The sequence below is a fragment of the Festucalex cinctus genome, chromosome 16, assembly GCF_051991245.1.
Source record: "Festucalex cinctus isolate MCC-2025b chromosome 16, RoL_Fcin_1.0, whole genome shotgun sequence".
NCBI classification, from domain to species: Eukaryota; Metazoa; Chordata; class Actinopteri; order Syngnathiformes; family Syngnathidae; genus Festucalex; species Festucalex cinctus.
In genome coordinates, this window is record NC_135426.1 from 24,072,556 (window position 1) to 24,095,275 (window position 22,720).

A 22,720-nucleotide genomic window follows, 5' to 3' on the forward strand; every position below is an offset into this window, starting at 1 on the left:
AAAAAAAATTATTGGTTGTACAATTGAAAGAAAAAAAAATACTTTATGAGAATAAAGTCTTCATATTATGAGCACAACTTTATTCTCCGAACAATGTCATGTAATATTATAACTTGTTATGGATACTATGACTAAGTTTAAACTTCTTTCTTATTGCATCAATATGAACGTTATCATCTTCACATTAGAACCTTTTTCTTACCATTTTGCTAATTTAGTCTTGTAATGTTACTTTTTTTGGTGTAATAATACAAATAATTTTCAACCGTATTCTCTGAATACTACGATAATATTTTCTTAACATTATGACTGTCCCATAACACAGCTAACTTTATTTTAAAGCTACCATTTTTTCCCCCTGTTGATATTATGACATTTTCCCTGTAATCAAATCTTGAAACATGACATTTTTTTTCCCCTCATTGGAGCATTCATTATATTTTTTCTGATCCATTTGACATTTTGGTATTGATTGCAATAGTATGATTTCTGCATGTTTACCCGTTTTTCTGTAACTGGACAACTTTATTCTCATAACATACAATTACATAACAATTTTTCCCCCTTTAGTAGTATGAATATTCTTCGAGCATTTGGACTGTTTTCTTGTAATGTTACGACCATTCTCTTGAACTATTCGCAATAATACGACTAGATTACATCTTTTCCCCTCACAATAGCACGACTTGAATTAATACCTATTAATAATTTGCTTGTTTGTTGTGTCATATTTCCGCACGGTTCCCCTACTCTAGCCCAACACGAACCCGTCTAAATTGATTACAAAAATACCTCTTTCTTAAAAAACAAGTACAATAACTAACTTTTTTTTTTTTTTTTTTTTTTAGATATTTTTTTTTGGGGGGGGGGGGGGGGGGGTTCAATGTCATGCTCTTAATAATCCTACTAACACGAATAAGAATTATATATAGTCATACAATATTGTCTTCATCTCCACCATCCGGCAGCGCTTCAGCCACACTCCCGTGCATAGAAACGCACATCTCCTTGCATACTTGTAAACAAAGGGGGGAGTGGGGGTACCTTTGGCGGAGGTGTAGCCACAGCGCCGCCAGGATATCTTGAGTCTGTAACGGTATTATAAAAAGAAACAAAAAACGTGGGCGGGGGCGGGTTCTCGATGTGTGATGGAGGCGGATGTCTGGTGTGTCCTGAGGCCTGCGAGAAACAGCGGAAGAGAGGGCGGGGGAACAACAAAAATAAGAAGCGGGCGAGGTTGCTATGGCGACTGCACACTCAAAAGAACATGGGGGGGGGATCATGACGCAAACAAAACGCAAAATACACATAAAGTTGTCGCCACAATAAACCCTACATTTCCTTATAGTATCATTATTCTATGAATATTTTCACACCGCACTCTTTTGGATAAAATTTACAACTTTATTCATCGTAATATGGCAACTTTTCTGAAAGCTGAATGCTAAGAGTTTGAATTCATGTGGAATGCTTATGAAGTAAATCCATCCATTTTTGTCGAACCGCTCGCTCCTCACAAGGGTCGCGGTGGTTGCTGGAGCCTATCTCACCTGGCTTCCACTATCAAGAGATTTTAAATGGTGGCACCGCAACCACAGCACAAGTCAAAGTGCGCCTCAACAGACCCTGCCGCCTCAAAGTGAAGGGAGCCCGAGGGCAGAGAAGAAGTGGGGGAAAAGGTGTGAGCTTTACACCTTTTGTCGTTGTCCGTTAGCATCAGCGGACGCTAGCTGTATGCTTACCGACGGTTCGCTGCTACCACAGCCGGAGTCAGTCCTCCGGGTTGGGGGGTGGGGGGTCAAACCGGAGCGGAGAGGCAGTCAGCGATGCCCGTCACAGCCGGCCGAGGCCACCATCACACATCAGGAACCTGAGGACGTCCAGACAGATGTTTACAGCCGAGCTGGAGAGGCAAACGCTTGCGTGTTGAGACAACAACATCCCTTTTGAGAGATCTGGTTTGCTCCCGTCAAGTCTCAAGTCTTATCCTTGAATTAAAAGTACGAATTCACAGTTTTAAAAACACAGGCAAGATTTGAAAATATCCTCACTTCATTGGAGGATTTTATTTTGGTCACGCTATAAAATAAATATTGATTGTTAACAAGATGACATATGTGGTACATATTGCATTTTTGTTATCATATTGTTGGAGTGGATTAAGTGTGGTAAGGTACCAAAACTAGAAGTGGGGGAAAGGAGCTTTTTGGCCCTTCAGCAAAACACTGCAAGGAAAGAACGAAGAAGAAAATTTGAGGGACACGGCTGGCCTAGCTAATGCCCGACGGCGCGCGCTCAATCAAGGGTGAGTGAATCGACGCGAATCGACGCGCTCTCCAGACGCTCGGCTTCGCTGATGCGACGCCCGTACTTTCATGAGACCGCCCTTATTTGTTCCGGCTGAGGCGGCCAAGGTTAAAGACTGGGTTGATCATTGAACACGTCGGTGAGCATTTGGGAACGCTTTAGCGATTTGCCGGCTTAATGTGTTACAGCCGAGAATTCGCAGCCAGGCGCATGACGTGGGATCGGTAAACAAGCCGCGTTTGAGAACACGGGAGGGCGATGTGCCATCTCGTCGATGAGTGCTACGGGTTTTGCCGGTTTTGCTCTGTTATTAACATGGCCCACGGTTTCTTGTGTGCCTTTATAAATAAAGATGACTTGGCTAGCTAGCATCCAGTAGGTAAAGAATGACTTCATGAAGCTATGCATGTATGTCAACAATTTGGTGCACATCTAAATAAGGCAGTGGCAGTGGCCTGGCAGTGGTTTTGGACTTTGTGTTTGAATTTTCTTTCAAACTCATTCCATTTTCACTGAAACAACCCCCATTCTGGATTTTGACTGATTTTGCAAGGCCCACGAAATATTGTGTTCTATTGCTATCAGAACATGGAACCTACCAAAAGAAAGATTAGAGTCTCTTCTTTCATCAGGAAACAAAATATATTTGTATCTGTTTCCATTTTGCAGCAATTAGCGTTAGAATATAGCTAAGTTTCACCATTATTCACATTTCCCGTTGAAAACAACTGACATAAAGAGCTGGTTGCAACATGGCCCCGGCTGATCTCTTATACTCTGCTCCCACCTACTGGCCGTTTTATTAAATAACTAGCATTGCTTTAAGCCTCCTCTTCATGTCAGACGCTGCATCAAAACATTCTGTATGCTCTTAAATTTAAAAAACAAAACAAAACAAAAGAACTTGTAATAACGTTTTTGGGAGTGAAGGACAAAATATTAAAAAATGTGTTTGCACATTTTTGGGTTTGAATGAGTTCAATTAAATTAAATTAAATTAAATGAAATGAGCACTTCAAAATATGCCTCTATAATCCTCTATAAGAAATCCATTCATGAAAAATTTGCGCCAGTTAAGTCAAGTTTGATTGTATTGTGTTGCCACCGAGCAATCTGCTGACACCCGCAACAGGAAGGAGACGTGGGTAAAGGACGGGAGGTGAGGCTAATGGTACGGGTTGGGAAAGGGTTCAATTTTGTCTCTTTTAAAACTAGAAAATGTGTTTTTTTTGTAACGTTTCCAGTCCAATAAACCCAACTGGCAGCCTCCACCTGCACAACACTATAAAGGAGGGCCCACCCAAAGCCCCTGTAATCTGGACAAAAGCCCCTTAGGCCATGGCTGTGGTTCTCACGTAGCAGCAATACCCGGCTGGCGATGAATGCGAAGCAGCTGACAAGTATCTGGCTGCGGAAAAGCCGACACAGGGACAGCACGCTTGGACTTGAGCGTTATGTCAGCAGGGTGGGGGGCACAGGAACAAAGTCCTTATTAGAAGGGGGTCTGAACTGGAACCTGTGATGGGAGTTGGTCCAACATTGCACAGGAACATCAGCTTTTGAAAAAAAAAAAAAAAAATGTGGACCGACAACATCCAGTCTGCACGTATCGCTCGACTCTACACGATCCCCTCCACACCCGTCCAGACCGTCATGATTCGTCAAACGGAAAATGCGAATTACCTTTCCCTTCAGTTGACTAGGCATTAATGTCCGCTATGAGTTCGTCTTTGAAGGCACCCGCGTGCCGCTGAGGCACGCACGTCAAATACAATTCGGCTTGGCAAACAGTACGCAACTGTGGGGGGCCGTTCCTGTACCTGTCAGACGGGTCAAGGGTGGCCATTTCACTCAAGTCATTGCATCGACTCCGATCGGGGAGGATTAAAAAGGAATCTATGGAATATTTTTCATTCGATTTACTTTAAACTGATTTAATGTTGTGATTGTTTTATATAGTTTTATGATGAATCACATAAAACATTTGTTTTCAAATTATCTCTCTCATTTATTTTTTTAATTATTCTAATATTTTTTTCTAAAGATTATTCATATGCTGAGTGACGCTCAACAAGTGTAATTATTTATTTGTAATTTTTTTTTTTATATTTAAAGATACAGCCATCCATCCATTTTCTTGACCGCTTATTCCTCACAAGGGTCATGCTGGAGCCTATCTCAGCTGGCTTTGGGCAGTAGGCGGGGTACACTCTGAAATGGTTGCCAGCCAATCGCAGGGCATACAAAGATGAACAACCATCCACACTCACACGCACACCGACGGGACAATTCGGAGCGCCCAATTAACCTGCCATGCATGTCTTTGGAATGTGGGAGGAGACCGGAGTACCCCGGAGAAGACCCACGCGGGCACGGGGAGAACATGCAAACTCCACCCAGGAAGGCCGGAGCCTGGACTCGAACCCGAGTCCTCAGTACTGGGAGGTGGACGTACTAACCACTCACCACACCCACCGTGCCGCCCCCATTTATTCATTTTAAAACAAATGTTTAAATTTTGTATTTTTTAATTTAATTTTATTTTTTAACAGCAAGCCAAGTTATACATGACGTGATTTGAAGACTTTTTTTTATTGATTTTTTTTAAATTACACAATTAAACAAATTATTTGCAGAGATGCTAACTTCACTAACCTGGTGAACTGAGCCGAATGCTTCAAACTCACATTTTCAGCTGTACTCAAAGTAAAACCGACCACTCACTCACTCACTCACTCACTCACTCACTCACTCACTCACATCCCCTAAGGGGTCTGAGAAGATGTTTCTTTTCCTGTCTTTCGGGCGGGAGTGTTCTGGTGACAGAGCGGCTGGCCGCCTTGTGCAAAAAAAAATAACACACACACATGCACTCGGCCATGCGCACGACTGTTCGACTGACATGGATACGCCCACCCAGCAGGGGATTTGTGGTTTTGTTTTTGCACATGATCAACTTCATTGCGCACTTGCACATGTAAGTCCTGTGGGGACGTCAGAGCAAAGGAAATTTCAAGTCATACTAGCTACAGCATTGCTAGCCCAAGCAGCAGCATGTAAACAGTCTTATTACGCGAGGATTCACTATAATCACTGATAGGAGAATCGATTCTAAAAAGATTTGTTGCAGGCAGCCCGACGCTGCTGCCTTTTGTCCACATCTGCACAAACGTGTGGTACTCACACATACTTCAGCAGAACTGCCTCGACTTCCATCCCTGAGGAGTTCCATCTGCAGGTGGGAGCCAGCGGATCTAACAAAAAAAAAAAAAAAACAAAAAAAACACAAGACAATAGGAAACATTGAGCGTCTGAGACGTAAGCACGTTCAAATGCATTTCTCCAGCTGTCATCATCTAGTGACGCCGCCGCCCGCATCACACGTATGGAAATGCGAGCAAAGATAAAAGGGCTCGCAGAATAAATAGCGAGGGCCTTTTGGTGCTAAAAATACGCTTGATGCGGCTTAAATCTGAGAAAGACCCAGGCAGAAGGAGCGCCGACCCAACGGCTTCATGGGAAGGAATTGCCGGGGATCAATAATGAACTCTATTGGAAGTTCGCGTTGGACCATGGTAGATTAGAGGAGCTTGATAAACGGGATAAAAGGCTGGCGGGGGTGATGGTAAAAAAAAAAAAAGTAGTTAAAATGATGATGAAAACTGGATGCCGTCCCCCAATTAGTTGCATTAGTTAACATCTGTGTGTGAATAATAGCAAATACCAAACTGAAGTTCTTCCTGATAAGGGAAAATGAAGCCAACAATTTGTTTATTTGTTTCCCCTTGGTTCTTTCCACTTTACATTTTTGCCATCATCGTCACACCTTCCGGTCCATCTGCAGGTCACGATTGGAGTTTTTATGCTGGATAATGGAAAGCGACGCGGGTGGATGAGGGCGAGTGAAGCGGGCAGATGTGACGGGTGCGAAAAGGACTAGGGAGGGTGCGTCCGCGGGGGATGGAGTGCGCCGTTGTTACCTGAGCGTGGAGCGAGGAGGGGTAGGTGAAAGCGGGTGGAGGGCCGGCGACAGCTCCGCCGGGTACAGCGGGTACGACGCCCACTTCGTCTGGGCTGCCGGATAGAGAGCGGGCACCTGTGAGCTCATCTGTGGAAAGAAGAAGACGAGGCGTGGAGTGAGGCCGCTGGACGGCTGGGACGCGGACAAGGGGGGGCGTCGAGGGTCACCCAGGTGCTTTGTGGGATGCGAGGGGGATGAGCATCCCAAATGGACTCCTTGGCTATCATTGAGACAAATGACATGACAGGTTTGGACTCTTTACATTTTAGACAGTTATGAAAAAAATGTCCGTCATTAAAGACAAATAAAGTTTACTATGAATGTTTTATTAGTGTAAACATATCTTAAGTGTCCTTCATGACAACTGACAAAGACGTGGTTTGTTGTGTCCCATTTTCCCCTTAGTTTTCATACAGCCTCCCGTTACTTTCCGAGGACCAAACCACAGCAAGTAAACCAAACTGAAACATGGCATAAGTAGTTAAAAAAAAAAAAAAAAAAAGTCTAAAATTAGCTCCATATCACTGCTTTTTTTAATTTGATTGACAACAAGCCTCCTGCCTTCAAAGTGATTATACTGCGAGGCGGTCCGATTACTGCAAGGAGTCCATAAAAAGAGCTGGTGAGTGAAAAAGAGAGGTGACGGTGCACAGCGGAAATCAAGGAAAAGAACACTTATTGCCAAGTGAGCAAAATGAAAAACAAACAAAAAAAAAACAAACAAAAACCTTATCACAAAATGGTCGCCGTTTCTCTGAGAGCAATGACGTCATAGTGTCAGTAATGGCTTCCTTATTTCACCACACACACACACACACACCCTTTCTCTGGCACCACATTTTTGAGATAAGAGCATTTGTTTGCTCATTGGGGAAGAATGCAGCAAAGAGCGATTGCAGGATGGCTGCGGAATCCGGAAGCTTCTGGGGAAATGTTGAACTTTCGAGGGCTAATCGCACTACAAACACACCTGCTTGCCTGCAATGCAAATATAGTAGAGAATTCAAAAGTTTGTAACACTTTTTTGTTTTGTTTTGATGTGTCAAACAATCTGAACACCTTTCAATATGTTGCTACATGATTCACCTTCGCGACTGGACTTTATTTTTAAGACAACATTATTTATATTTTTTTTCATTATTCATATTCTTATTATTATGCTAACGCATGATAGCCCACTTTGGTATGTGATTCGATAATTAAGATATTTGGATTTAATATCAAGTCTGGAACATTTTCACAAGAATGTTTCCTTTTTTATAACTAGTCACTTTTTTTTTCTTGATTTTTTTAATCACTTTTATATGACACTATTTACAATTATTTTTGCACTCTGTGACTGTAAAAGCCTGGACAGTTAATAAAGTTTTTACGGCGGGCGACAGTGTGACCGTGGGACTGATTCGTTCCCTTATTTCCTACGGGAAAAATAAAACGGGAACAAATTGTTGTCAACTTGAGCGGTTCCACTGCAGTACTCACACGGGTCTCTGCTAATGAACTGCGGGCCGGGACTCTGCTGGGATGAAGGAGGGTTGGGCGTGCCAACCAGCTTGTTCTTGGCCATCTTGGTGTTGGCCTTGGCAAACTCCAGTCGGAGGGTCTGTGGGATTTCGGGATCAAACCGGACCCCCTGAGACAAAAAAGGAGAAGATTTTCTTACTTTTTAAAATATCTTTGTATCGTACTATGTTCATCAAATCTTATGTCCACATTAAAGTGAATGGAAACGCCATTAATCCGTTCCAGCCTCCCCCAAAAAGACCAACAAAAATTTTGTAATATATTTTTAATGATATTGTGCTTTATAAAAACAGAATAGCAACATAATTAAACATAATGTAAAATAATTAAATGGATTGTGAAACATGAATTAATGTTGGTAAGGTGTACATATTCCAGATTCGAGTCACACAGACCTTCGGCACACTTTGTTTCAACAACTACTTTTCTCAGGTTATAAATAAACGTGAGCGCCTTCAAGTAGCGATGAAGCGACAACGAATTTAGACAACTGAGAAGCGAGTTTTCGCGGAGGTCTTTGACATTTCTATTTTTCGCGCGCAGTTTGTTGATCGGGTGTCCGACAAGAGCTTTCATGTGTCTTTTTCATCCTTCAGTGTTCCTCACAAGGTAGAATTTACGGGGGGGCAATCTTCGTCGGGGGAGGGGCGCCGGTTATAAATGGCTCAGTTGTAGATTAGTGTGATATTCGGTTTCGGTGGATGTGATGACGACTGACAAATGAAAATCGGAACGTGATGTGACCGGCGCACTGCATGATGTCATTCACAGACTTCTTTTAGAATTTTTCAGCCTGTTTAGCAACTTGTCAAAGTTCACTTTATTCTTTACACTTATAAGAAAACGCTATGAATTAGGATGGAATGTTACGACGGGGTGTTTTATAATTCTTTTGCATTTCACAAGTAATATAAAAAAAAAAAAATCAATGTGAGATGAGTCTGGTGCATCTTGCGATTCATCTTTGTAATTCTAATTTAATGTTAAGACCAAGTGTTTAATCTTTTACCTGAAATAGATCTCTTGCTTTTTTTTTTTTTTTTTTACTTTTTTTACACTGGTGTGACAGCTCCTCCTCATGTGGGAGCCTGGCAGCTTCCTGATGTGATTGCGCACCAAAAGACGAAGAAAATATGTAAATCTTTTTCTGAGAAAACAATAGTCGAGAATGTTTGTGTGTGTCCCGCGGGTCGGTATCTGCATATTGAAATGCGGAGAGAGTTTGTCTGACGTCATTATTCTGAACAAGCCAATATTCCAGAAACAACAGGAGGTGCAGTTCAAAGGAAATACAGTGGTCGAACAAATTGGCATTAAAAAAATAAATACTTTGCCTGGCATTAATTCTTTGCTTTTTTTTGGTGTTTTTTATGTCAAACAACAACCGTAAAGACAAATCACAAGGCGCAATGGGAAAAGTTGAGTTTCAAGATGGGAATGAAATCATTTTTCTCACTGAATGATGAAACAATTTCAAGAAATACGAGTCAGAGCATGATTATCTTATGAAGGCAGATTTGGAAACAGTCCAGTGAGAAATTTGGGGCGGGGTACGAAATGTGTGTGAGAACATGACTTTGTTTTTTTTGTGTTTTTTTTAAAGATCTCCTGGAAAGCCTCTCATCAAGGTTGTTTTATTGTGAAATAACGAGCGCCGAAGTAAGCCCCAGATCAATATCTTGTATTTACGTACGGAACAAGAGCTTACTTTGGTGGCTGACCTTGCCCTGCTTTTGCTGCCTGTAAACACGCGTTTGCGATATGCAGATGATTTTGATCTTGGCTTGCACTTTGCGTGTGATGGGATGCTGCCGGAGAAGGCGTGACACTTACGTTCAAAGGCATTCTTAGCAGCCTCCGCCTCTGATCGACTGTCAAAGCTGACAAAGCCCACCGGCTGGGGAGGAGAGAAACACGGTTTAGGGCACAAAACTGACTCGGCATTCCTGTCTGAGTGACATAGACTTGTTCCTTACAAGGAAAAAAAAAAAAAAAAAAAAACATTCCACCCCACACCCTGTTTCGTTGTATTCTTTTCAGTCTCTAGCCTGTTTACCAAAGTGAGGGGAAGAGTGGAAAATAGCCTTTTTTTGCCTTCACATCGCTGTCTCATGTTTTGTTGCATTCTCTTCAGCTCCCTAGACCACTAAGTGAAGTAGCTTTCTCTTCACTTTTTTTTTTTTTTTTTTTACAGAATACAGCCTCTTTGTTATATTCTCTTCTCTTTTGTTTAAAAACACCTTGTACGTCGTCTTTGTAGTTGTGATTTTTTTATGTTTTTTTCCCTCTTATGTACTAAGCTCTTTAAAAGCAAAAAAAAAAATCATACTGAAATTCATCCCTTAGGCATATTGTTCTCTTCGGCGCTCAAGCCTGTTTATGAATCCGAGGGAAAAGGCAAAGCTCATCCCTCCGCTCCCCTTTTGCCCAAATATGGAAGCGGCGTGAGAGACAGGACCGAGATGAAAATGAGTATCAAAAAAAAAAAAAAAAAAAAAGTTTGATATTTGATTCTTGCATCTTGACTGAGCAGCCAAGAAGAGCACGAGGAAAGAGACAGCAATTTGGGTTGTTATTATTCAACGGGTATGAAGGGAAATGAAAACATCCCGTGGGGTTGATCTATTGTAAGTGATCTGGGAAAAACAGGGGTTATGGGAATTCTGAACAAGGGGGAGGACTCGAAAAAGGGAGGGAGGGGGAGAGAGAGAGAGAGAGAGAGAGAGAGAGAGAGAGAGAGAGAGAGAGAGAGAGAGAGAGAGAGAGAGAGAGAGAGAGAGAGAGAGAGAGAGAGAGAGAGAGAGAGAGAGAGAGAGAGAAGAAAAACAGGAATATATAAATAGAAAGGGCCTGAGATGGGCCTCTGGCTTTATAAGGAAATGACTCCACGTTGGCTGGATGGACACGGACGGCGTTTCATCAGAGTTGTCTTTTCTTAAAACACGCTGCAAAAACTCAAATCGAACCCAGATGAAATATCTCAAATAAAGGCAAAAAGTATGCTTGCTCTATCTGCCATGACATTTCTTCTTAACAGGCAGTTTTAGTGGAAGGTGCATTTTACTTGCTTCAAGCACTTTTCGTTAAAAGCCTTGACAAGGTGCTGTAGCTTAAAATAGGAAATATCAAGTATGGATATTATGTAGTAAAAATACGCTAGTTTTAAGACATCTGTGTTTTATTTGTGTTTTTTTTTTTTTTTTTTAGGCTAGCTGTAGTTACTTGCTTGAAGGTCAAATTTTGCTTTTGGCCATGTTCAAATTAAATGTCTTTTGTCCTGAAGAGTATGTCCAATGGCTACCAAATTCAAACCAGTAGACAGATGGATTACAGTAAATTGCAAAACATTTTCGTTTTCAACGTGGGGCGGAACATGGCAGCAAAGTTGAATGGCTCATCATAAAACACTTTTTATGATGTTTACAAATTCTACCCTTGAAGCCAGGTTAACTTAGCAACATGAAATTTGGTAGGCAGGTCGATGATGATAAAAGCCACGACTGAAAGGTCACAGCAAGTCGGCCATTTTGGAACGAAGAAGCCTTTTTAGGTTCATTATGGCCATTTTAGCAATCCTCCTCCCAAATTTCAACCATATACACTAAACGGCTGGATGAATGGATGGCACTACATTTGCGAAACATTAAAATTTTCATCCCAAGCATACCTGTTTAGAGGTAAGCTTTATCAAGGAACCTTCATAGCCCTGAAACGAAGAAGACAACAATGTCAAGATCACAATATGTGCAAATTATCATTCAGGATTGATCCTCGGCTCGCGAAACCCAGACACTCGAACCTTGCGCGACTTTCTGTTGGTTTATTTCATCACTATTAATGACCGCTACGATTGACGGCTGGAAAGAACAGCCGCTAAGAATAGCCCTCGCTTATCCACGCGCTGGAAACATCCAAACATACCTTAAATGGTCTGAAGAGAAGATAGAGCTCCCGTGGCTTGATATCCAGTGGCAGCCCGCTGACAAAGAGCGTTCGGACCTGCGGAGAACACCAAGCAAATCACAAACTCTTTGTTAGCTTGTAGACTTTCTTGGGCTTCGTTTTCCTCATTTGAACTTTTCAACTTGGGTTGCTGCTCGCTAGCAGGGAATTTCAATGTATAGCGGCGTGCTGAATAGAAAGGGAAGCGTTCCCAGAAAGGCAGAAAGAAAGGAGAACCACGGGGGGGGGGGGGGAATTGCCAAGGTGATGAGAGCATCACTCAGGGCGGTTTTGTCGTAAGGGTCTTGGCTAATCGATTAATGAAGTGGATGATGCGCCAGGTGATTAATGACAAATAATACACAATGCCCTCGCAACAGTTGTGGCACCAAAAAGCTGAAGCATATGTTGCGCGTGGTCAGGGGGCGCTGCTATGAAAATATTTGCAAGATTATAATAAGAACGAATTCAATGAACTGATTTCAACAATAATTCAGAGGAGCTGTCCCACGCAGTTGTCATATTTATGAATGAAATATGTTGACATCAACCGCACAAATCTGCTTGCGCCTCGATCAAATCCATCAAAAATCGCGTTACACCACCTGCGCCACCACTTAGACCATGTTTTTGTGAGTTTTTAACATCCAAGCGGACAGGCAGCAATCAGTGAAAAAGGGCCCATAAATGATTACAATTAAATTATATTCCGTTTTAATTCTCTGGTCTTTGATTTACACTAATTTTGTTCAATCCATAACGTCTTTTTGTTCCAATTTAATCTCATGACGACATTTTGACCAACGAATGAACTTGTGGCATATAGATAATAACATAAATGGTGCGTACACAGCTTGTGTCCATGACCGGTAAACTCTAAAGTTGCTCAAGTGGTCCGTGATTGGATTTTGCGTCAAAATGCCGAGATTTCCAGCTGAGGGGACAAAGGAAGCGCCGAGCTAACACTCCACCTCATTCCCACATGTAACCCGATCCACACCACTGATGCCAATGGAGAGAGAGAGAGAGAGAGCAGCACACAAACAAAGGAGCTTAGCAACGGGGGTGGGGGGGTGCATAGCGGTGAGAGGGGTGCGCCGGACCGAGGCACCGTGCCAAACATCACCTTGGTCACCTTTGCTCTTATCTTTGCGGAACGAGACTCCACGGGGCCGCTCGTGGGCCCGTCTCGGCCGGGTCGACTTTAATAACGTCAACACATGGGCTCACTGCACTCTCTCATACCCAAAAAAATTGATGAGAAACAGAAAGCCAATACCTTACTAATATGAAAAAAAAAACATTTAATCTTTTGTTTTAGATCAAATAAATGGGACTTAAATGTTAATACATTTACGCAAAAAAAGTTACTACGTTTTAGACTGAAAAAAAATACCTCGATCAGGTTTTTTGCCATGACTTTTTGCGAGTGAGATTAAAAAATAAAAAATACTATATTGTATATATATTTTTTTAAACAAAATCAGTTTTTTCTCATAACCTCGAGATACTAAAGTAGCTTCTCTGGGGAAAAAAAATCTTATTTTTAACGCAAATTTTCATTTATTTTTTTATTTTTTTCAAGAACAATGATGTATTGGTAATTTCTTACTTAATGAATTATTTGGATTATTTTTTTTTTCCACACAAGATTAAAAGGAAAAAAGTTGCAAGATTTTTATTTTAATCATTTTTCAATCAATCATACTTTTTGGCGGGAATTAAGCTGTAATACTACAAAGAAAGATGCATTCTTACAATTTGATTCCAATCATAAGAATGTTGTATTTTTGACATGGAACAGTTATCAAAGTGGGAAGTCAATATCAAAATGTTCTTTACTATAAGTTCTATGCAGTCCTACAAGTTTAAAAAGGGTATTTTGATTCATAATGCATTTATGGAATATGAATTAAGCAGCAAAATCCACCCGCATCCATCTCGGGGGGCGGCCATTTTGCCATTTGCTGTCGACTAAATATGACATCATAGTTGCTCAGGTAATGTCCAATCACGGCTGGGCTTCAGAAAACAGGTGAACCGTGAGCCATGAGCAACTGTGACGCCATTTTCAGTCAACACCAGGTGACAAAAAGGAATCTTAGAAAGATTTTGTTTGCAAGGAACATTAAAGGTATCTTACTCATGTATCGGACTGCCAAGCTATTCAAACAACCATCTTGGATGGACGCCCTCCAGTATCTTTCGTCTCCAAGACCATTAAGACCCGCTGGCAACAATGGGCCATTCCTGGTGTCATCCCACTTGATCCCTGAGACTACCTGATGTCAGCTGTTGCGATAGGCAACGGTTCCGCCGTATGTCCGGTGAGTTTGCACATTCCGCATGATTCACCGGCAAAATCTTCACGCCGCTGAACATCTGCTGCAGATTACAGAAAGCAGCTCTTTGTTGACTGGGCTTTGGGGTCGGGTGAGGCGCGGAAAGCCACAAGTTGAGGTGCGCATTTGGGGTCAAACTTCTTTTGTTGGGTTTCTGGCGGCTTTTTTTTTTTTTTTTTGGGCTTACACGTGAGTCAAGACGTCTCCATAGAGGGCCCTTTTACTCGTTGACCGTTTATGGTCAAAGGCGCGCAGATTTGAATGAAAAAGTCAGCTGAGGACTCCACAAGTTGCGCAGCAGTGGGTCAGCTCCCCAGCAACTCAATGTAGAGGCCAAAAAAAACACCAATGGCGCCACTGGAACAACGTATGTCACATCAACAACCCCAATTGCTTCATTACTGAAGGTTCAATGACTTATCCTCTTAAGGTCGCTAATGTTTTTGGTTTTTCTAAAAAAACAAACAAACTGTATTCTCATGATTTTTTTTTTATGAAAAAAAGTACTTTCTCATTATAGTATTACATGTTTGTTTGACTAATATTTTTTTACGAAAAAAACAATAAGGTAACTTTTTTTTTTTTTTTTAATACTGTATTCTGAAACAGCTGTATTTCTTTGATGAAAAGTCATCACCTACTTGTAACTTTTAAGAAACAACAACAACAACAAAAAAAACAAAAAAAAAAAACCTTCTTTCCTAGGAAAAAAAAATGTCCATACTCTCTTGAAGTTGATACTTTTTTCCACAGAAAAAAAATGGCATGAAAGACGTGACCTTATAATGACAAAATAGTTTCCCCCCGCCAAGTAGAAAGGTTGATAACTAGATTTTAGTAAACTTTTCTTTTCAACAAAAAAAAGAAAACGTTTTTTTTTCTTTGGTAAAATGCTATCATAATTTTAAAAATGGCCCTCTTATGAAGATTAAACTACTTTTACTTTTTAAAAGATTAAGTCAATGTGGAAAAACAACCTTAAAGATTCTATTTTTTTCTGGTAGAAGTACCACTTGAATCTTGTAAGATTGTGTTGTTTTAAAATATTTATAATCGGAAGAAGTGAGTATTTTGCAGAAAAAAACAGTTTTGAACTTGTGAAAATGTCAGTTTGGTGGCATTAAAAAATATATTCTTGGAAAATTAAAAAAAAAAAAAAAAAAAAAAAAAAAAGATTTAATTCCCTTCAAGGTGCGGACTGTTTTCCTCTGGGGAAAAAAACCCTCCAATTTAGGCCTTACTTGCGACAGGGGCCGATTTGTTAACCTTGCTCTGCAAGCTGAATTCTCGCGGTATTTTTTAGTTCATAAACTCCCGAGAATACATTTTGTACAGAGCTCGTTGATTTCCACCGATCACCAATCACAGGGCGACGCCGGGCCACACAAACAAACCTAACATGGACGCAGCAATCAATTCCATTCTTGCAGAATTACTCAACATTTCTTTGTTGAATATTGAACAGCGAGAGGCGCTTCATGCATTTTTAGCTGGTAAGATGTATGTGCCCCCCCCTTGACGAGAATTTTCAACCGTGGCCGTGATTGGTCAAAACAAACAATGCCATATCGTCCAGTCAGCTCAAAGTATTGTTCAGAGAATGTCCCGCCTTTCCCGAGCAAATTACGTGGAGCCGTCCCAGATTGATAATCACAATTGCCAGGTTACCGATTTGTGGCTATTTTACGATCAGGAAGTAGAAATTACAAGAATAGAAAATGTCCATTAATTTCATGCATTTTAAGGAAAACTCTATATTAGGGTATATATATATTTCTTTAAAATGATCTGGCATGTGTTTTTATATATGTATTTATGTAGCAAAAGTACTAGTGGTATGGATACTCGGTATCGGTAACCACTCAAGAGTTGTTTACTCATATCAGTCTGAAAAAAAGAAGTATCAAACATCCCCGTGCAACAGTGAACCTACTGCGCAGATGTCATGAAGGACACCGCTATAACAACAGGGGGGAAAAAAAAAAAAAAGTCCTGGCCTTATTAGGAACTGAAATAGTTTGGTTGGAGAGGGTCCAAAGACGGTGGCAACCCATTCCTCCTATTTCCATCACCTCCCATAATGAACAATCGTTTGGAAATCTGAGCAGCGTCCTGGAAAGGGATTTTGTTTGGCCTTGGAATGTCTCATTATAAACTCCGTGTGACTTCCGCACATATTTGCTGACTTTAATTGACTGCTTTTATTTTTTTTTTGAGTAGCTGAAATGAGGGACATGACCTTGGTACGATGGGAGATGATTAGTGTTTCTTTCACCCCCCCCCCCCCACCCCCCTCCATGAATGTGCATGTGTGTGTTCCGTAGCCAAGTTAATAGATAAGAGGTCCTTCAAGCCAAATGTAGCAGGACTCAGCTCTAACCTTGAAGCGGACACTATTGTCATTATTTTAAAAACACTCCAACACTTTGCAAATAAAGACCGCTCTAATTAGAATATAATACTCAAAAATTTATTGGTACATGTAGTTTTAACCAGTTTATCTCATGTGCTTGAGCTGTCCAGCAGCATCACTTGAGATTGTGCAGACAAAAGACGGTCGCAGAGGCATGGTGAACACTGAACACCATAAACGGATGACTCCGTTTTATCTGGTAATGGGTCAAGGGTTGGAGTTTCACTTGGGATTCGTGGGGGGGTCAGAGGTCGGGTAAAGTTTATTGCGGAGAGCAAGGTCGCATGCACTCAACTCGAGTAGTCACGTTACCCTCGATGTACTTTCAAGCAACAATTAAAGCTCTGCCGAGCTGTAAATGTTCCAACAGGTTAACCTTTAAAAGCGTCCACTCTTACGGGCTGCTCTCAGGTTCACATACTCTTGCATTTTTACCCAAACAACAGCGGGCCTTACCATGACCTGTAAAAGTGCTCCACCAAAAAAAAAATAATAATAAATAAATAAATAATCATTACATTTTTTTAAACTGACCCAGACATTCCAACTTCTAAAAGGGAAAAAAAAAGAATTAATTCACTTCAAGGAAAATCACACAAAAATTTTTTTTATCAAAATAATAATCATGAATTTATTTGAATAATAAGATTAAGAAACACACTCAACTTTTAAGGTAATAATTTTTCTTTAACTAAATGCTACGAGTTCTTTTTTTCTTTTTTTTTTAAAACTAATTTTCAGCATTTAGTCATGTAGCTTGCAAACTACAGCATTTTTTCCTAGAACAAAAAATAACCTTAAAGTATAGCTGACCATAAAAAATGAAATCCACAAATAATTGAGACTGACTTTCTGATTGCGATGAAAAAAATCTGGGGGGGACAAAAAAATAAAAATAAAAAAAAATAAAAAATAAAAAAAAAACGAGAAAAAAACAGCACATAGAAGCAGGGATTTTCCTGAATTTTAGGGGATAGATTCCAAAAACAAAATCTGTGAAAAGTGAATTTGTGAATGACGAACTACAAATATGGAGGGGTCCATTGTATTGTTATGACAGTGCTTCTCAATCATCATTTTTTTTGTTATGCCCCCTGATCCAATTTCACTTAATTGGTCCCAAAAAGTGACTGACAGAATACTTAAATGGAAATCGACTTATCCTGTGCATTCACCTGTTGCCATTCATGGAACAGAATGCCGAGGCTCGCCCCCCAAAAAATGTAGTTCAATCGTCATAAGACGACGGAAGAAGAAACACAGACTGGGATTAAATGGAGCTAGCAGAGCGGCTTATTACGGTTGGAAAGAAAGCATCAGGGGAGGAAATGGCAACAAGAACAAGATAACGCAAGCTGAGGGAAGAAAGCTGGGTGTGGCAGATGGAAGGAAACCAGTGGAAGAGAGATAAAAAAGGACCCACCAAAAATGTCTCTTGACCTTTAATTACATTCTAAAAAAATAAAACCAATAAATTTTCTTTTATACTCTATTTCGAATAAGTCATGCAATCATAGCTAGCTAACTTTGGCTTGTTTACAGTGCTAATGCTATCTTCGCATTGCTAGTGCTACTACTTTGTTTTGTTGAAGTTGGACAGAATCCTCCGTGATTACTCATCACAACTACGTCCTTTCTGTTTCAGTGCATGTCAGTGAGGGACATGGCTTATGTCAGAGACTCGAGGGGGAGGATTGGGGAAGTGAGGTTAAAAAATGAAAACTGACCCCTTTAAGAGCTAGCCTTCAATTTAGTAAATTCCTGGTTTTGTTCCATTAAATTGCCATGTTTCCAACTTAGAAATTTTCCAAATTTGAATTTTATAAACTAAGATAAAGTGTAGTAAACTTCCACGGTAGTTATGTTTCATAGGCTTTTTTTTTTTTTTAGCATGATGTATCTCTCTCAAATTTTATTTAATTTACAAAAGACAAAAATATAACATTTGCTTAGCATGTTGGCCGTTACACGCACAGACTTGTACATGAATTGACTGTCAATAAGACACACGTGGCTGAAGGGAGAGGGCCGCCATCTTACGTTGCCACTGTTAGTGACGACTTCTGTTATTTGTTAGTTGAAAACACAGTGCGTATTTTGCGCTCGCTGTGGAGTAATGAGATACTCCCGAAGAGCCAACTTCACTGTTTGCATCGAATATTCCGAGTATATTTTCTCAATACCGTGAATTGTACATTTTTATTATTATTTGGTATCATTGCAACGCTCTGAATGTCCTCTATAGAGCACAAAAGGAGTTAATTCAATCGTATGCACTGGGTGGGAGATATTCAGGTTTAAAAAAGGTCCACTACAGGGGACATATTTGAATTGCTGGTAGTCAGGAGGATACATGCTGCTCCAACATGCCGTGTGGCTCTTCTTCGTTTTTAGAAAACGAGTGTCTCAAAAGGCAGTACACGCTGCCCTCTGTTGGCCGGGGTCTCCTATTCCACCAAAATATATTTTAAAAACAATATTTAAAAGATTGTGATGATAATTGAACTTGGACGATATGAAAAACATTACATACATCATATTGCCCGCACCATTCTGATGCATTCGTTTGACGCAAGTCGGCCTTTACGGCCTTCTTCTCAGACTCATTGGCCAGCCGCTGGTGACGCTAAGCCTTGTTGTTGTCTTTTCAAATAGCTCTTGTCGCACAGCTGACAAATGGCTCAGATAAGATGACAATTCCCCCGCCGCTTGTATAAATAAACTCTAACCTATCAGACGGCAGAGCTGTGGGGGGGGTGCGCAAAAGCAGCGAGGTTTTGAGATTGTCTTCATTAGCTAGGCATCGCATTTTTTTTCGACCCTCCTGTAACGTTTCATGTCACACAGAGTTAATGTATCAGTTTGCCCTTTTCATAGATAGCAGGCCGGCGTGCTACGGACCGCTGGTGGCCTCCACCGCGCTCCCCCACGTACCAAAAAGGTCATGCTGCCCGATGAGAGCACCCCCAAAGAGACGCGCCACATTCGCTCGAGTCAAATCTCTTCGGGGGTCTCGCTTGTAAAGATCCGCTTACACGCAGAGTCAAACACGACGTCTCTGCCGGGGAAAAAAAAAAAAAAAAAAAAAAAAAAAAAAAAAGTCGAGCATCAATCAGGGATCGAGTTAATGGCGGACCTCACGCAAACTTCACGCGTTCCGTTTTGATGCGAAAACTTGTTGGCTCCGTTCTCGCTTTCAGGTCCATACAAGGCCTTGTCCCCTGCCCACAAGCAGCACGGTCCGAAACGGCTGGCGACGTTGAAAGCGTCCAGAGCACCTGATAGCTCCTGATTGCACCAGCTTATCAAACGTCGCTCTCCAGATTAGACCGCATACCTTGGCTGCGACAGCACCATGTTTGGTTCGCGTGCCCTTCCGATGCATCGGCGCTTTACTGGTGTGAATCAGTGAGCCATTGCGCTAAGAGCACGTGAGAGTCATACTTCGCCGCTTGTTAAACTTTGCCTCTCAGCGGTTATTGGCCGGGTTTTACTGCGCTTTTGGAAGCGGACGAGGTTGGACACTGGGTGGTACCATCCTTGGGAGAGGTGCTGGGGGAAAGTCCAGATTTATCATCAGTTCTTGTAATACTAACCATCAAATATAAACCTTAAACCTAAACCTTGCCGTATCAGCGCCAATACCATACAACTCATAAAAATGCACCCACACAGCCTGACATATACCTGCTAGGTAGGAGCCATGTTAGACCCTGGTATTCTATGTAGTGCCTCTGATAACCTCAACACAGAGCATCATACACATTTAAGATTCTCTTCCACCAGCAATCTTAAAACCAAGTCCTCTAAAACAGAAATCTCATGTGATTTATAAAAACAAAAAAAAACATGGAAACACTTGTGCTGGTGTTACCTGAGTATTTTCAAAAAGCACTTTAGGTGGGAGCTTTGTAAAATGGCGATGTTGTCAACCAAAGTATTAATTTGGAGCCTGGAGAATCCACTTTTATACGAAAAAGATGGGGTCAAGAGTAGACATATTTGTTTTATTGACCGCTTCCTTGTTTGTCAGTGAGGCCGTTTCTATGACTCAGGAGACATCAGAAATACCGAACACGCTTCAGATTGTCAGCCTGCCATTGGCAATCCTATTATAGGACAAATACACACTTAACATACTTCAGACAAACGATAATTGTAATGTCATAATTGACTACAGGTGGGAGGTGTCCATGACACAGCTGTAAAAATAACCTGTCAGAACTCAGTTTGTATCGTGATATCGCAATGAAATAAAAAACAAAACAAAACAATAATTATGGCACTCTCTTGTAACTCATCGGATCTGTATAACAGCCTGCATTGTTACGCTTCTGCCTATCATATTTCAATATCGTGTCAATATTTTACCTGACACTTAGTTTGAGCGTTATTAGGCAAGTTTGCCCATGATTTAAAGTAAAAACAAATAACTTAGACAGCAAACTAAAATTATTAATACTAATAGACAGTGCAAGCAGGTTTTTTTTCCCATGATTTTAAAAATGCTAAGGGCTCAGTTGTAAGTTATGATAGACTCTGTTGACAATGACAATGTTGGTCTAACTAACTCAAGAAGAAGAAAAAAAACTTTGTATATCAATATAGCAATTACAATTGCCGTAACAAAAAGAAAACGATATCATAATCTTGTAAAGGTTGCATAGTGAGGGAGGTATGAAACATGACGATATATGTGGAACTCAAGGACAAAAACTTGGGCTGTTATATCAACTGAAACTGGTCAATTGGGCCACGATGCATCATCACATTTTTTTCTATCTAGTGAAGATAAACTGTAGAGATGATGGATGGATGGCCTGTATCATGACAGAAAGTCACATTGCTTTATTGTAATGAAGTGTGCCGCGTTAGCTTCACTCATAAGACGTATTGACTGTATATGACATCCCGCATTGATTATATTGCGGCCATGTTGTAATGTTATCTCACTTAGGCGGCGGTATCGCCATCTTCCACTTAATGCGATAATTGTTAACGTAAGTGCCTGCTCGTCATTTCAAGTGCGTAAGTTGACTTAAAAGACGTCCCAAGTTACAATAAACGCCTTTTCGCAAGCGGCTGGGTTGTTTTTCACCGTTTGAGAAAACTCTTAGCTCGACAAAAATGTTTCTTGGTTGTTAAGTTGGGTTTTTTAGACAAACTGAAGGGACCAGGTGCGCACGCCCACCTACCTCTTCTTCGTGGCTGCTGAATTCACTCGGTTCGTTTTCCTTCTCGGCTTTGTTCATCCTGAACGTGCACAAAAAGCGGCCCCAAAAGTTACCAGGCTCAGTTGTTATTCCTTAGACAAGAAAAGAGGCTTCTCCTGTGCCGAGGTACCCCCTCCGTTGGTCCGAAACGGAAGACAGCGACTGCGGAGCCGAGTGTGAGCGCCGCGGGCGAACTTCTCTCCTCATCTCAGTGCCGGCGAGGAGGGGAGGGGAGGGGAGGGGAGGGGAGGGGGGACCGGGAGGAGGGAGGGAATCCATCCGGAAGGGAGGGCGTCTGGGCGGGCGCGCAGTACGGCCAGGAGGGGCTTCGGATGGGTCCATTACACTTGATTACTACAGAATAAAAATAATACAATAATAAAAAATAAAAAATAAAAAAAAGGCAAATATATAAAATAAAAAATACTTATGAAAAACTGATAAATGTATTCTTGCATTTATTATTTCAGTGTTATTTATGGCAAAATTATGCCAAATGCATCATGGAAATGTACTGTAGCTATGTAAATTTTGAAATCATAGAGTGTGTAGATTATGAAATGCTTTGATCAATTCATATTTTTAATATTTATTTATTTTTTAATTTATTGATAAGCGGTTTAGAAAATGTATGTACGTATGATTTCGCAGTAAAATGAACCAAAAACAACACTCCACGCATATACATATCTGTATATATTTATACATTTTAATTAGTTTACTTTTGTAAGACACTATAAAGTTATAGTTGATCTAAAACCTCAGAACATTAGCATTATAAAAAAAAAATAATAATAAAAAAAAATAAAAAATGCCACTTACTAAAAATATAGTACAAACTAACTATTTGGAAAGATACATATTCAAGTATACTTTGTCATTTAAAAAAAATGAATTAGAAAGAAATAATAAATAAATAAATAAATGAAAGTTGGAGTTATACTTCTCAGCGATGCCT

The 22,720-nt window shown here is 40.7% G+C and overlaps 1 protein-coding gene across 1 annotated transcript; it reads right to left on the reverse strand.

The window, feature by feature from the left end:
- Positions 1-870: 870 nt before the first annotated feature.
- Positions 871-22,011, reverse strand: LOC144003936 (RNA-binding protein with multiple splicing-like). The gene is given in 11 exon segments (XM_077500670.1): positions 871-1,179; positions 1,743-1,870; positions 5,492-5,561; positions 6,288-6,331; positions 6,334-6,397; positions 6,399-6,415; positions 7,811-7,961; positions 9,675-9,749; positions 11,520-11,558; positions 11,774-11,851; positions 21,745-22,011. Coding segments are annotated over 9 exon segments (588 nt in total). The 5' UTR covers positions 21,802-22,011; the 3' UTR covers positions 871-1,179; positions 1,743-1,870; positions 5,492-5,498.
- Between the last annotated feature and the right edge of the window lie 709 nt (positions 22,012-22,720).